The 15,256-nt window shown below is 38.1% G+C and overlaps 1 protein-coding gene across 5 annotated transcripts in view; it reads right to left on the bottom strand.

The window, feature by feature from the left end:
* ZFYVE28 (zinc finger FYVE-type containing 28) overlaps nucleotides 1-15,256 on the bottom strand; it is a 142,440-nt gene that overhangs the window by 50,186 nt on the left and 76,998 nt on the right. For all 5 annotated transcript variants that reach the window (XM_071753325.1, XM_071753322.1, XM_071753324.1 and 2 more), the window contains exons 3-6: nucleotides 9,129-9,266; nucleotides 4,055-4,257; nucleotides 2,397-2,486; nucleotides 438-527 (exon numbers count right to left, since the gene is read on the bottom strand). In XM_071753325.1, coding sequence (XP_071609426.1) covers nucleotides 438-527; nucleotides 2,397-2,486; nucleotides 4,055-4,257; nucleotides 9,129-9,266 — 521 coding nt within the window. The remainder of the gene's footprint in view (nucleotides 1-437; nucleotides 528-2,396; nucleotides 2,487-4,054; nucleotides 4,258-9,128; nucleotides 9,267-15,256) is intronic.

A 15,256-nucleotide genomic window follows, 5' to 3' on the forward strand; every position in this document is an offset into this window, starting at 1 on the left:
TTGAAATTTTTTGGTATCCCTGGATTGTATCCGCAGGTAATATTATTTTTCAGAGACACATAATACCCGTATTCAAAAAAACTTTTCTGACATTCTGTAGACTGATGCTGTTAATGAATTTCTTTATTTCTTTCTGGAAGACAACTGAGCAATGGCTTCAGGTTCCTGCCTTCAATTTTTAGTTTTGCTTCCTCTATTTTTTTTTTCTCTTGATATTACACATGAAACTGGTAATAGTTTAAAGAAAACTATTTAAACTATTTAAAGAAAACTATTTAAACCATATACCACAACATAATCCTCTTCTTTTCAGATTCTTTGTAAAGAAAGTACAAGCAAGCTGAAGTTAAAGAAAATATTCCAAAATTATGAACAAAGTTTTTGACAACAAGTTATTTAGTGAGGCAGATTGGAGAGTAGTTTAAAAAATTACTTACCATACAATGGCTAATCTTGGAATTGTAAACATTAAAGCCGGTTCATAGTCATCTATCATATCTTGAGTGAGGTATCCAAGCCTTAAGGCTCTAAGAGAAGAACAAAATTTTTTAGTAAGAGATCAAACTCCAAGAAAAAAAATTTCAAATAGGAAAAAAATTGGAAAAACTGTTACAAGACAAAACAAATTAGCATTTAACTCAAGAATTGTTTTGTGCTGATCTAAAACAGTATTTGTATAACCGACTGCTGTAGTCTCTGTTTTAAAAAAATATTAAGAAAAAATAAAATCCTATACAGCCCCTATAGGTATTCAAAACCAAAGTAATTTTAATGTTACTTTCCCTTCTTATTTACTATTTCTTGCAAAGTTTAAAATTGTTACTGAAAACCAGTAGTGCTAAAAACAACAAGAAACATATTTCAAGTAATAGCAGAAAGCACTTAGTTTCATTTTCTAATAGAACTTGCTATATTCTTCCAGGTCAACCCACTCAGACTAACAAACCAAACTTAAAAAAACCAACTCGGTTTGATACAGCAGCTATTACTGAAGTCTGAAGACTCTGGGAGTCCCTTCACTGACCTCTAATAACTTCATGTAATAACTTTGACTAATATCTTAGGCCACTGTAAAACCTGTTGTATTTAGGCTTTTCATTTGCCTATGTTTTCCAAACTTCTTCATAATTCTTTAATTTCCTCAGAAGTTTTGTAACTTCCTCAAACTTCTCCGATTTGCCTGTATTGGTGCATAAGATAATACTCAAAACTGCAAACTAGTCCCACTCTAACAGGTCCTGAAAAGATTGCAAGTAACTTTTCTTATTCCTTGATAGCACTTGTCTTGCCAATGCTGCTGTTTGTGGACAGCAAAACAACCACAAAGCAATCACTGCTTTGTATTAGCAGCACATGGATCCATCCGTGCCTGGACACCCTCAGCTCTTTCCTACAGTCCACAAGCAGATTATCCAGAGCTGGAAATGAAACCATCTTTTTCCTCTTACTGGACAAGTATGTGCATATGTAGTAGCTGACTGTCAGAAGGTAAACCCTCCTACTTGTGACTGGGTTGTAATCCTGTCTTTTAAAATGCCTGAAACATCCTTGGTCTTGGTGTCCCCTGCAGACTGCAGCAGTGTGTCCATACTCCTTCATTCCTCAGTGAAAAGAGCCACACCAGACCCAGGGCCCTTCTTCACAAGTTCTCCTAATATGACAGTAAAACCCAATACTTGTTCCAAGCATTGTCTCTGATCATTTCACCCAGACTCCAGCTCACTTGTTTCCTTTCAAGAACCGTGTTGCACTGCTCAAAACCTCACTAAAGCTGGGATTTCCTCTCTACTGCCCACCTGCTGGGCTCATTACTCTGTCACAGGGAAAAAGTTGTTTAATGCAGTACATTTCATACAAATTCACATTTTTCTTAGCACCTTATACTCCTAAAAGAGCTTATGAATTGCTGAACTTTTGGTTTAATAACATCTCTTCATATATAAAGAGGTGAGTTCCAGTCCTCAACGATTTTAAAGAGTTCCAAGTTCTTGTTCCAAGAGTTTCCAAGTTCTTCATGTTAAGATGTTCACAGATGATGTGAAACATCTCTCTATGGATTCTTGCATAAAATATTTTTAAGTCTTGACGTCTTAAACAGCTTCTGCTACTTTAAATGCTTAATCTTAATTTGCACATCTACAGTTAGGCATACCAACAATATTGGTATTTTTGGATTATTAACTTCCAGGGGTATATTTTGTCTAGAAAACAAGACAGGCTTGTTCAAGGCAAGCATTCCTATTCTTAACTTTGTACTTGGACACTTACTAGAAAAGCAAAATACCTGGCATTTCATGATACTTCCTAAAGACTATAGTTAAAAGTATTTCTGCAAATTTCTCAGACTGAAAAGTAAACAGAGAAACAAAACCCCAGTACTTAATTCCAATGCTTACCTCTCCACAGTTTCACAGAAAAGTACGATTACCTCTTGCTGTACATAATATTCTTTTGGAGATTTCACAGGTACCATGGCAGATACATAACTACAAAAATTATAAAATAATGTATTACTGGATTACATCCTCTAACAAATCAGATTAAAAATAAAGACAAACCTAGGAAAAATAATTTTAGAAACATAATTTAGAAACATAACCCTTCCTCTATAATTTTGTATTTATTTTGGCAGCAGTCACTATGAAAATGGGACAGTGTCAAACATCTATTAGAAATTAAGCCAATTTACTTGCAGTTTGAGGCAGTGGAACTCAGTAGCAGTTTGTAAATACAATTAGACATATTTAGCAATTGGAATTCCATACTGTTTGGCACAGGGAGGTAGGTCCTAGAAGGCCTTGTTTTATGTGGAATTACATGCATATTTGCCAAGGCAAGAAACTCAACTTAAATTAAGTGGCTTTCTATCTCAATATTACTTAATTATTTGTCGATTACAGGTAACACAGGAAGGGAAACAGCTGCTTGCAAAACAATGACAAAGGCACATGCTGCATCTAGAAGTGAAGAACAGGTCAGAAACTGCACACACTGTCAAGAAGTAGTTACTGACTATCCCCGGTGTCTGCACACCTCAACCCACATTTTTAGCCAATATTTTGAATTAAAATGTTGTTCACTGTAGCAGTATAATGATGTTCTTTTGAATCAGAAAAAATTTGCTTACCTGAGTAAAATAATACAAGAGAATAGGAATACTGAAGAAGGGCAAACAGTAATGAGAGACAAGACAATCTACAGATTACTCCCAAGGAAAATTTAAACCACTATTCGATTGTAAGAACACAGTTCTGCTGAAGGTAAGAATGGGTTTATTATATTAGAATGTTTCTATGATTCTTTCATCTTGTATCCTACTTGCAACTATGCTCAGCACCCCCAACATGCAGCAGACATGCAGAAAGCTGCCTCCAATTCTGCAGCAGAATGTAAGACTGAGTCAGTGTGACCACTGATGCAATCAGCATCTACTTTTCTCACCCCAGTACCAGTTATTTTTATTTTCGCTATAAACCTCGAAGCCACTTTTCAATCACAAGTTTTAAACCAGTGAGTTCCCGCAGTTAATTATGGCTTTTGTAAAAGCAGTTCCTTAATCAGACTTCAGTTTGCCTTCTTGAATTCACTGGGCACATCCTGCTTTTATGTCTCAGCACAAGAGAATAAAACCTCATAATCTTTACACTATTTGTTATCATACATATTTTTTTAATGTCTCTTATTTGTTGCTTTTCCTCCAACTAAGAAAACATTAAGGGATGATATTTATGACTTCCTTCTGTGTCTTGGAAAACCTCCCTCGAATGCCACATGCCAGTTCACAAATGGCAGATTATAGTTTAGTTGAAGAGAACAAATGTTGACTGCTAAAAAGCTATTCTGTTTTCTCTTCATTATTGCTACACTGGAAGGGAAAAAATATCTAAAAATACAACAAATTACTGAAGAATGCAAATACCATTATGAAAAAATTACATGTTCTTTCCATTAAAAAAACCATAACAAAACAGCCAGCTTCCAAAAACCAACAAGTCACACCACAGCTGTAGTAGCAAAGCCAATGCTCACAATGCATTCACTTCAGATCTTTTACCTTAGTTCAAATTCAGCAAAAAGGACATCAAAATGCTTGAGTGAATCTTTCATTTTTTCTGTGTAGAGGTTCAAATCCCTTAAGGCCTGGTCACGAATGATATTTCTAACTTCCTCTAGGCTTCGGGTCAGATCCTTGGCCAATGGCCTCATGGCCATGCTCTCAATTTCACGATTCATAATAATTGAGCCAGCAGCCAAACACTGAAATACATTGAGAGAAAATATTAATTTTTACAAAGTTCTCTTATAGTTAAAAAAAGCACATGACTTTGAACAAGGTCAGTACTTAACACAGATTTGTTGCAAATTATTAAACAAGTGAAAGATTTAAGCCTGAAATATCTAGTCATAAAGCCTCACATAAAAGGCTGGGGAGCAGCTCAATAAGTGAAAAAAGAGAACAGGGGAAAGAAGTGAAAGAACTTTAAAAATCTCTTCTCAAACATGTTAGGTATTAAGTATTGGTAGGACACATATATACTCTATGTACACAAGGATTGCTTCATAAGAGGGAAAGGAATCCAGCTAAAGTACCATCCATGGACTGTTTTGATCCAGGCTGAATTCATTAATTTTGTAGAATGTATTTATTCCTCCTGAAAAGAACAGAAAAATCTGCATCTGTCATGCCTTTTGCAGCAAAACTAGTCACATTGGCTTTAAGAGGTATCCAGCTAGAGCAGTATCCTGTTTCCCACGGAAGCTGTGAAGGTATTTTCCAGGAGAGAACATCAAAATCTCAGAGTGATTCTTTCCTTTCAGCTTCTAAAGATCAGCTCTTTAGTACAGTCTTTGCCACAAGGGGTACACCCAGACTCCCTGCAATGACCTCACATGGACATTGAAAGGAGATTTTTACTGTAACACATTCAACTTACTTAAAATCTTGTTATTAAAACCCAGCCAAATAATAAGCTCTGCTGCTGGCTTTATTCCTTTGTGAACACATTTGGAAGACAACAAGCACTGATATAAATCATACTTGCAGTAATAATTGAAGTATTTTATTAACTGAAAATTTACAAGTTTGTTCTAGTCTCACAGTTTGTGATTTGTGTGGATTTTTTTGTTTTTTTGTTTTTATAGTTTTTAAATCTCCGTTTGCAGCTCTGTGTTCCTCCCTTCTCCCCTGTACAGGAGACAGGAGGCATTTCTGGGGGACTTGCAACCTGATGCATTCAGGGTACTCAAAGACCATATTCTTATCTTTATCACCCTAAGCAACATTTTTTGGGAAAGCAGGGAAAAAGCCAAGTTTTACCTGTTGATAAGTACTCTTAGCCTGACAACTCAGAGTGACTACACTGACAAGGAGATGTGCATGTACACTGACAGCACAGCCTTCCTGACCCCATCAATTTACAGGACTACAGCAGCGTTACTTTATATGACTTAGCATGACTTCATATGACTTAGCATGACTTTATCACTGCATACATTACTTTCTCCAAAACTAAACAGTGTCTCCAGCCTGCTGATCTGACTGGGAGCCAGAGAAAGTTTGATTTGGAAACAGTAAAAGCATAAGCTTATGTAGCACAGACAGTGAATAAAGGGAGACTTATTTTTCTCCTAGAAAACACTGGTTTTCTTGGTAACTCCCTGAAGCATTTTCCTGTCTTTTCCTTGCTGTAAATCCAGTTTGTTAATCTAAGAAATACTTGTTTATAAGATTAAGAAAGAATACTGGGATTCACAGGGATTCATCAGGGATGGCTGCAGAAAGAATCATAGAATCATAGAATCCTAGGGGTTGGAAGGGACCTCGAAAGATCATCTAGTCCAACCCCCCCTGCCAGAGCAGGGCCCCCTAGAGTACATCGCCTAGGAACGTGTCCAGGCGGGTTTTGAATGTCTCCACTGAAGGAGACTCCACAACCCCCCTGGGCAGCCTGTTCCAGGGCTCCGTCACCCTTACAGTAAAAAAATTCTTTCTGATATTCAACTTGAACCTCCTATGCTCCAATTTACACCCATTACCCCTTGTCCTATCACTGGTCACCACTGAGAAAAGCCTAACTCCATCTCCCTGACACTCACCCCTTACATATTTGAAAACATTGATCAGGTCACCCCTCAGTCTCCTTTTCTCCAAACTAAAGAGACCCAGCTCCCTCAGCCTTTCCTCATAAGGGAGATGTTCCACTCCCTTAATCATCTTAGTAGCTCTGCGCTGGACTCTTTCAAGCACTTCCCTGTCCTTCTTGAACTGAGGGGCCCAGAACTGGACACAATACTCCAGGTGCGGCCTCACCAATGCAGAATAGAGGGGGAGGAGAACCTCTCTTGACCTACTAACCACACCCTTTCTAATGCACCCCAGGATGCCATTGGCCTTCTTGGCCACAAGGGCACATTGCTGGCTCATGGTCATCTTGTCTACCAGGACCCCCAGGTCTCTTTCACCTACACTGCTCTCCAGCAGCTCAGCCCCCAACCTATACTGGGACATCGTGTTGTTCTTCCCCAAATGCAAAACTCTACACTTCCCCTTGTTGAATTTCATCATGTTTCTCCCTGCCCAACTCTCCAGCCTGTCTAAGTCTCTCTGAATGGCAGCACAGCCTTCTGGTGTGTCAGCCACTCCTCCCAGCTTAGTGTCATCAGCAGACTTGCTGAGGGTACATTCTATACCCTCATCCAAGTCGTTGATGAAGATATTGAACAACACCGGTCCCAGTACCGACCCCTGAGGGACTCCACTAGTCACACACCTCCAACCAGATTCTGCCACATTGACTACAACTCTCTGACTCCTTCCTTTCAACCAGTTCCTGATCCACCTCACTACCTGATCACCAAACCCATACTTGATCAACTTATCTACAAGGATGCTGTGAGAGACGGTGTCAAATGCTTTACTGAAATCAAGATAAACCACATCTACCGCTCTTCCATCATCTATCCACCTAGTAATTTCCTCATAGAAGGCTATGAGGTTAGTCAAACATGATTTACCCTTGATAAAACCATGCTGACTGCTCTTGATGACCCCCATGTCCTTGATATGCCTGGAGATAGTGACAAGAACAAGTTGTTCCATCACCTTTCCAGGGATGGAGGTGAGGCTGACCGGTCTATAGTTACCCGGGTCCTCCTTCTTGCCCTTCTTGTAGACTGGAGTGACATTTGCTATCCTCCAGTCCTCAGGCACCTCTCCTGTTACCCATGACTTACTGAAGATGATGGAGAGTGGCCTAGCAATGACCTCCGCCAGCTCCCTCAGCACCCTTGGATGCATTCCATCTGGACCCATCGACTTATGGATGTCCAGATTACTCAGCTGATCCCTAACCCAATCCTCATCTACTATGTCAAACTCCTCATCTATCTTGACTACTTCTGGGGCTAAATGAATCTGGGGCTCATGCGGAAACCCTGCAGGAGTAAAGACAGAGGCAAAGAAGGCGTTCAGCACCTCTGCCTTCTTTATATCCTCTGTCACCAGGGCTCCCAGCTCATTCCTTAGTGGGCCAATATTGCCTCTAGTGTTAGTTTTGCTAGCTATGTATTTGAAAAAGCCCTTTCTATTATCCTTAACCTGACTTGCAAGGTTAAGTTCCAAGGAGGCCTTAGCTTTCCTAATTGCCTCCCTACATCCTCTGACAACAGTCCTATATTCCTCCCAAGTGACCAGCCCCCCCTTCCATGATCTGTAGATTTTCCTTTTCCACTTAAGTTTTCCCAGCAGTTCCTTTTTTAACCATGCTGGTCTCCTAGCTCCCTTACTAGATTTCCTAACCATAGGGACGCTCTGATCCTGTGTTTGCAAATAGTGGTCCTTGAATACTGACCAGCTATCTTGAGCCCCTTTATCTTCTAACACCCTGTCCCATGGGATTTCTCTTAACAGTTGATTGAGGAGGCCAAAGTTTGCCCTGTGGAAGTCCAGGATTCTGGTCCTACTGGGTATTCTGTTCCTTCCACACAGGATCCTGAACTACCCCTTCTCTTCTACTTAACTACCCAAGCAGCACCATTAAGCCACCATATCAGACTCAGCATTTTCCTGGAGAGCATGGCATCACCTGGATGATGGCTGTGACAGTCACATGATAATAAAAAACATTCTGCTTTTTTTTTTTTACTGAGGCCAGGCTTATAAAGCACTGGCATATCAAATTTATTTTGTACATTCTGCCTGGGACTCCCCTGAAGAGCCTACAATTAACAAAGATAGTTTCAGGAACAGAACATATGGAGGCGTATTGGATTGAAAAATACAGGAACTATTGATGCTAAACTGAAGGAGGAGCTGATAGAGAGAAGAGTGGATAATAACAGGAGCTGAAGGATTGCTTCAAAGATAGGAGAGGCAAAACTGAAAGCATCAACACAATGTGCTGTTGTGTGTGGTGGGATGCCTAAGGAATAAGTAGCTCGTGTTTCACAGCCTTCTTCCTGACACTTCATGCTTCCCTTGGTTAAAATAATTAAAGCTTATTCACTACAAAAATCTCTTGTTCCTACAGGCTGCTGTTGAAGTAGGTCTTTGAGATAAAATAGGTAAGAGAAGGACTTCAATGTATACACAGAAACCACCTTTTTTTTTAACATACATAATTGAATTACATGTAACAAATGACAGCTCAACCAAGTTATGTATGTTTAATACGAGCTATAACAAAATAAATAAAGTAACAGTAACATGAAGTGATAGCACGCACTTATATTTGCTGAAGATAAACTTTTATCCAGATAAAATTCCATTATATATCTTTGTGTGTTTCTAAGATTTTCAAAGCACAGGATGCAAAATGGTCCAACAGGATAAAAAAAAATAATCAAGCACATTAGTCAGATGATAATTCACAAAAGAAGTTTTTAAGAGGTGGTCATAATGACAGCAGACAAAATAAAGCAGTATGTTGCCAGCCTAACCAATACCAGAACAACAGAGAAAGAATTCCCTTCCACTTTGCACTTTGAGAAAGTTCTCAAAAATGCTTACTTTGCTCTGTACCTATACATACCATTTTCAGAAAAGTCTCAAGATGCATTTTAAACCACTTGCCTTATGCTACCAAAAAAATTATCTATTAACCCTAAGTAACAGAACATGAGAAACTTACTTCTGCTCCAAACCAAAGCTGCCCTGCCAGGTTGTCGTGGCGAATTTCCTCTGGGAACTTCACACAGAAGTCTCGGTTGGCCCGTTCATGGGGAATGCATTCATCCATGATTTGATTTATGATGTTCAAAACATTATCCTGAAGCAAAATATAGGATAGAATATAAACTGTTCCCACATAAGTACTGTGAAGTTTTTCCTGAATTTTAATGAATTTATCAGCAAGGCACCAATAAGTAAGATAGAAAATGCTGTATTTAACTCTTACAGTCAAACGCAGAGAGAAAACAAAGAGGAGAATATTGCACAGTAAGAAGAGGGGCAAACTTCTGGTTTTGCTGCTTTTCTGAGATTCACTGCTCTTAAATGACTGTTTTTGGTAGGACTCCTGATGAAGAGGCATGATTTAAAGAACTTACCACCATGGATCTAAAAAATTCAAGTAATTAAACTAAGAATGTAAGTAAATTAGACTTCTTTCCTCTCACCAGTTATGTTGGGACCACTGAGGCTGAACAGACTGAAACTCATCCCAGCAGGCATCTCCCACCCTGTAGTGTCCCGTGGGCAAGGGCTGGCACAGCTCCTGCCCATCCAGGAGGGAAGGGGACACCCCACAAGTCTTAACAACTACTCTGACCTACATCTGCACCAGGACAAAGATCAAAGACCTACAACCAGATTCTTGATATGCAATAAATAATCTGCATTCATTTATTTGAAAATTATAATTTTCACATACCCCTGCTGGGAACTTCATGGAATTTGTTAACATAATAAAGGTAGATTCAGAGCATGGAAAAGGCTGAGTGCTTTCATTAAAAATGCTTTGTCTGTCCCATGCTTCTTCCACTATCTACAGAATTCATGTTCTATTTACAATATTTTTCAAAAAAATAAAACCAAATCTGTCTGTATAGAACTGCCTGACGGAATTGCTTTAGGTCTCTATTTTATTTTTGTCTTATTTTCCTCTATATTTAAAAATAATAGAAACCAGGCATTTTGAAGAGCCCTACCCCTTTCATACATTCACCATTGAGAAAGAAAAAACCTGCTTTAGGTAGGAATAAAAAGATTCACATTTTCTGTCATTTCAGGGCAAACTGCTGTTGCCACAAAATCATCTTAACATTAATGCCATAATCACAGTTGTCTTAATCCAAAATAAACACACAAACCACTGGCAATATTTATTACACATCAGTATAATGTACTTTATGAGCTAGAAATTGAAACATTTTTACATAAATAGAAGTTTTGCAAATCTATCATGAGGTAATACATTTCATGGCAATAAAGTTGTTAATGCACAAAACCACACCCCATAAATTTATAACAAAATAGTCAACTATCTTCTCTAGAAACAAATCTGAAAACCAAATGCTCTGCAGCTCCCCTCTCTTATCACAACACAGACCAGGGTCAGCAGATAGGAGAAGAGAAAAGAAGACAAATTTGGATAGAAAATAGAAAAATAGAAAAAATACTTAGTTTTAGGGATGCATCCCTCACTCTCCTGGGTATAGCATACTGCCAGTAGAGAGGCAGGGAGTTGCATTTCTAGACACCCAGAGATGCCCACTGTAGAAACTGAGACAAAAAACAACTCCTAACATTTCCCAGTGCAACTGCAAGAGGAACAGCAGTTGGAAACCTGGAAGAAGACAGAACAGTTCAAAGATGCTGTTTCAGCACTGCCATCCTGAAACACTGGGTAAAGAACAAAGCCAGGCTGCCACCACATCCTCTCTCCAGAATACGATGGAGAAAGTCAAGGCCACGTGCAAATGGGAACGACACTTCACAGGGAGAAAAAAGCAGACAAACTGCATGTTCCCTGTTTTCCTTCCTTCCCCTCCTTAATTCCTGGTATAGAGTATACTTCCCACATCCTTATTTATCTAGATCTAGATATTTTTCAAGTAGGTCCCATAAGGAAATTAACTCCTAAATCACTCAGTTCCTACCCAAAGTTATAGAGCAAAGAATGAAACTGAGGATTAAAGCATTTAAACTGTAGAAGGGCACAAGTCACTCAGGATGGATTTCAGATCAATTACAATTGATTTATTTTGTGATCAGGTGCTTTTCCTGTAGCTCTCACTTCATCACCACAGCAATAGAAGCTGGCACATTAGGATGAAAAAGTCAGACTCCTATTTTCAGGTTCATAAAGATCTTTTAGCATTGCTAAGGTACAGTGCTAAAAAGTAATCCTACCTGTTAGATTTTATAAAAGCTCTAGGAAATACACAAAATAGTAAGGCAGGGAACCCTGGGAGAAATTATATTTTAATCTGGTTATATCAGATTTTAAAGGATCCAATTCCATTTTGGTTTAGGACATGATATTCAGATTTATTTTACTTGCCACCAAACTTCAGTATTGGAAACTAATTTTCAATCTCTTGCCCTTTTTTTATCTAGCAAGTTACACAGAACAGGATTAGATGCCTATTAAAAAGTTTTTCTTTTTTTTTTTGAAGTTTAATGTATTATTTTTCAAGTGCAGTCTTCTTCTACAGCATGTACAAGACAGACTGAATTCCTTTTTTATAATCATCTACATATATATTCAAAATTGCAGATACATCCAATTTTATGCAAAGGGAGTAAAGCAACAGGATCATGCCTGGCCAAATAACTATGTATTTTAATTCTGTTTACATTACACCTGTTAAATACTAAGAAGATTCTGTCTAGACTATCTCAGGAGATGATTAATATAAGCATCATTAAATTTTGTACCTTCGGCACTTAAGTATTGCAACTGAAGGCAAGAGGTTATAATAAAAATAATGAAACTAATTTTTCAGTATATAATGCGGTTACAACCTAAGTGACATTTAATATTCTTTTAATTTCTTCCATATTTTTATATTCTCTAGATGCTTCTGCTCCAGAGCAACCAAGATCTCCAAACACATCTTCACCTATGCCAAACTTCCCGAGTCAGTTTAAAAAAGAAAGGTATTTGTAATTCATGCAGTATTAGGAAATTACACCATAGGTAATTAGAATTTGTATATATACTTCTCAATGGAGACAAACCACAGCAGATCATTCTCTGGACTAGTAGGAGTTGTTCAGAAAATTACCTGGCTTCACAAAGGCAGCTGGGCATTCTGGCAAAAAGCTAAGTGGCAAAGTCAATTAATGAGATGAGAAACTTTTCCTGCATATTCTATTGGTGATACTGGAATGAACAGTTAATAGTTAATGAAACTGCTATTTAGTGTGAGTTTTCTGTTTTAATAGGTGATATCCGTAATTGTGATTTTCTACAGGATTTGTTTTATCCTACTAGAGAAACAAAAAAAAATTCTCCATCACATTCCTTCAGTCTTTTATTCCTCCTTATGACACCCAGAGCAGAATAACCTAAATAAGAAATCTGGAATACTTGCTCCCATTATGATTTCAAGTTTCAGCTGCTTTGAAACTGGAAGGATGCCAGACAATTTAGACAGACTACCCAAAGAATTGTAAGCAAATTAGCCTTTTCTTTATAAGGCCTTCAAGAAACATTCAATTTAGTTAATTACAGTATTCTGCTTTGTAAGCTAAGAAGGAATGGATTTAGAGACATGGCAGCACTGAGGTTTTGCTCTAATTTAAGGAACAGAAATCAATTAGTTGGAATGGAAGTAGTAAATCTTTCACTTGATCCATCTTCCTACATAAAAGCCTCGGGATTTTAACATATCCTTTGGCTTTACCTATTATCTTCTGGTTCATTTGCATACTGGGATGAGCACCGGTTTCTTTCAGCTGCTGTGTTTAGGCTCTCCAGCAGCACAACAGGCAGCTGCTGCAGAGATTCTGCTTCAATATTTACTCATAGTTTCTCATTTCCAGGAAAACAGAACTCACTACTTCATGTAACTGACAGCACTAGAATTTTATTTTGATACAAAAAAGACAGTAAGTGGTAGGGGTATAATGTATGTAGTTAGCTACTCTAGAGGACAAAAACTTGGTTTATTTTTGGCAGAACAGTAATTGACCATATACTCAATAATCAGTACATAAAGCTAACAGTAATTACCACATCAGCTTTCTGAACAGGTACAAAAAGAAAAGGCAGTAACTTCATTTTAATTGTGCTCTTAAATGTATGTTCAGATCAACAAAAGGCAGACTTATCTATCCTTTTGTACATATACCTGATAAAATCTATGCTGCTCCTCCATGCCATTAAATTTAACGTGACTTCACTGAGGTCTTTCACAAGATATCTTCTGAGGAAAATAACTTCTCATGTTGTTCACTACCCTTTAAATATTCATTTTTTGAATTAGTAGTAAAATCTAGTTAAGATAACACAGTCTCTGATGATATCCTTTGTTTAAATATCCTTCACATTTTTCATTTCTTTTTCTGGCTCAACATGAATTTGCAGACTTCCCTTCAGCATCACATTTATGACAAACAAAAGCAACTGATCAACACAAATAAAGGCCAAACATAAAGGAATACGTTCTTGTAATTAAAGTAATTAGCTAGTAGTCAGGTTTTTATGGGTTACTCTAATTAACAGAAGAAACTGAAAATCAGGTAACCACCTCTTTGAAGTAAGTAACAGGATTTCAAAGGACACCCAAAAGTTCTGGCTACAGAACTCAGCAGGGTCTCTACAGATGTCTGCTTCATCCAGAGATCCCAAGTCATTCCCCAGACAGCACCAAGTTCCACTGCTTTCCCTCCAGCCCATCCTGCACAGTTACCAAAGGCCTTGCTTCCAGTCTCTCTCTTGCCTGAGCAGCTATTTGACTATTTCCCACTGTCAGCTTCTAAATGCTCTGCTTCCTAAAAGTAACTTCGAATTTTCCTGTGTATGGAGTTTGGATGTACAATCACTAATTAAAGGCAAATTACTGCCCCAGCCCAGCAGCAATGATTGCAGCTGGTGCTGAACTGCTATGTCAAAGCTTCTCTTTTCCTGAGCTGAGCTGCCAGGGCACCCTCAGGGGGGCACTAAACACTTCAGATATCACAGATTTATTAATGGAAATTTTGATCTTACTGCCTGCATATATTCAAAATTTATTATGCATACACAGAATAATTACATTTCCCAAGTGGAGTGATCATTACATATGAAGTGAGCACTGCCATACCAATTTCAATCAAAAGAGATCACAGATGCTTTGAGCACAGTTTCCAATAAAAATGTTTCTTCAACACAGATGTAGTAGTATTTATTTATTGCCTAAAATTACATTGCTCACTAGGCCAGTGTACACTCTTTTGATGAATTGCATTTAAATTTAACTTAAATCTGGTCCAAGTGTCTCTAAAACAAAGACCTAATGGAATTAATTTCCCTCTTACTACCTGTCTAAATATAGCTCTCAGTAAATAAAGAGAGAGATCCCAATCTACAGAAGGTCTGTTTGTAACTAACACCAAATTGACAGACTATATAGAGTGTTTCTGATGATATCATAAGAAAAAAAAGCCTGGTTTACTCCTCCACACCAAAAAAACATTAACCAATATTAGATATTACTATCTTTACCAAGATTAACTATACCCAAACTTGAATTAATTGACTGTTCTCAGTACGGAGCTTTTCAGCCAAGCTTCCCTTATCAGTAAGAGATAACTCAAGAACTGTGTTGACGGTGACTCCAAATGTTAATAAACACTGTGGATACAGATATGCTCTTACAACAGCACACACACGCTTACGCCTTTGCTATAAAGGCATTTTAATGTTTGTCCATCTATATTAAGACATTTAAAATAATCCTGTAAGTATATTGTACATGAACATAACCTTTTCCACAGTTTCATAAGCAACAGAAGAATAAGAAACATTAACTTAGAATAAAGGTATCTTCTACAATAAATATAAAATGGGCTTTGTCCTTCACCAGTACCAGGCAACCACCTTCCTACCATAATACAGAGACCCTAAAACTTCCCAAAAACGTAATTCAAGATTTTCCAAGCATGAAAATTCCATGCCTGGCATGGAACTGCCAGCACCTCCTTCATCCCTGTAGAGCAGCTTTGGGGCAATGGGTCCCCAAGCAGAAGAGAGGTGATGTGACCATGACTTTTACTGCCACTTCGTGTTGTTTTCCCCCTGCTGCAGAGTGAAAGCATCCTGCACCCCCA

This window comes from Heliangelus exortis, chromosome 10 (assembly GCF_036169615.1).
Source record: "Heliangelus exortis chromosome 10, bHelExo1.hap1, whole genome shotgun sequence".
Lineage (NCBI taxonomy): Eukaryota > Metazoa > Chordata > Aves > Apodiformes > Trochilidae > Heliangelus > Heliangelus exortis.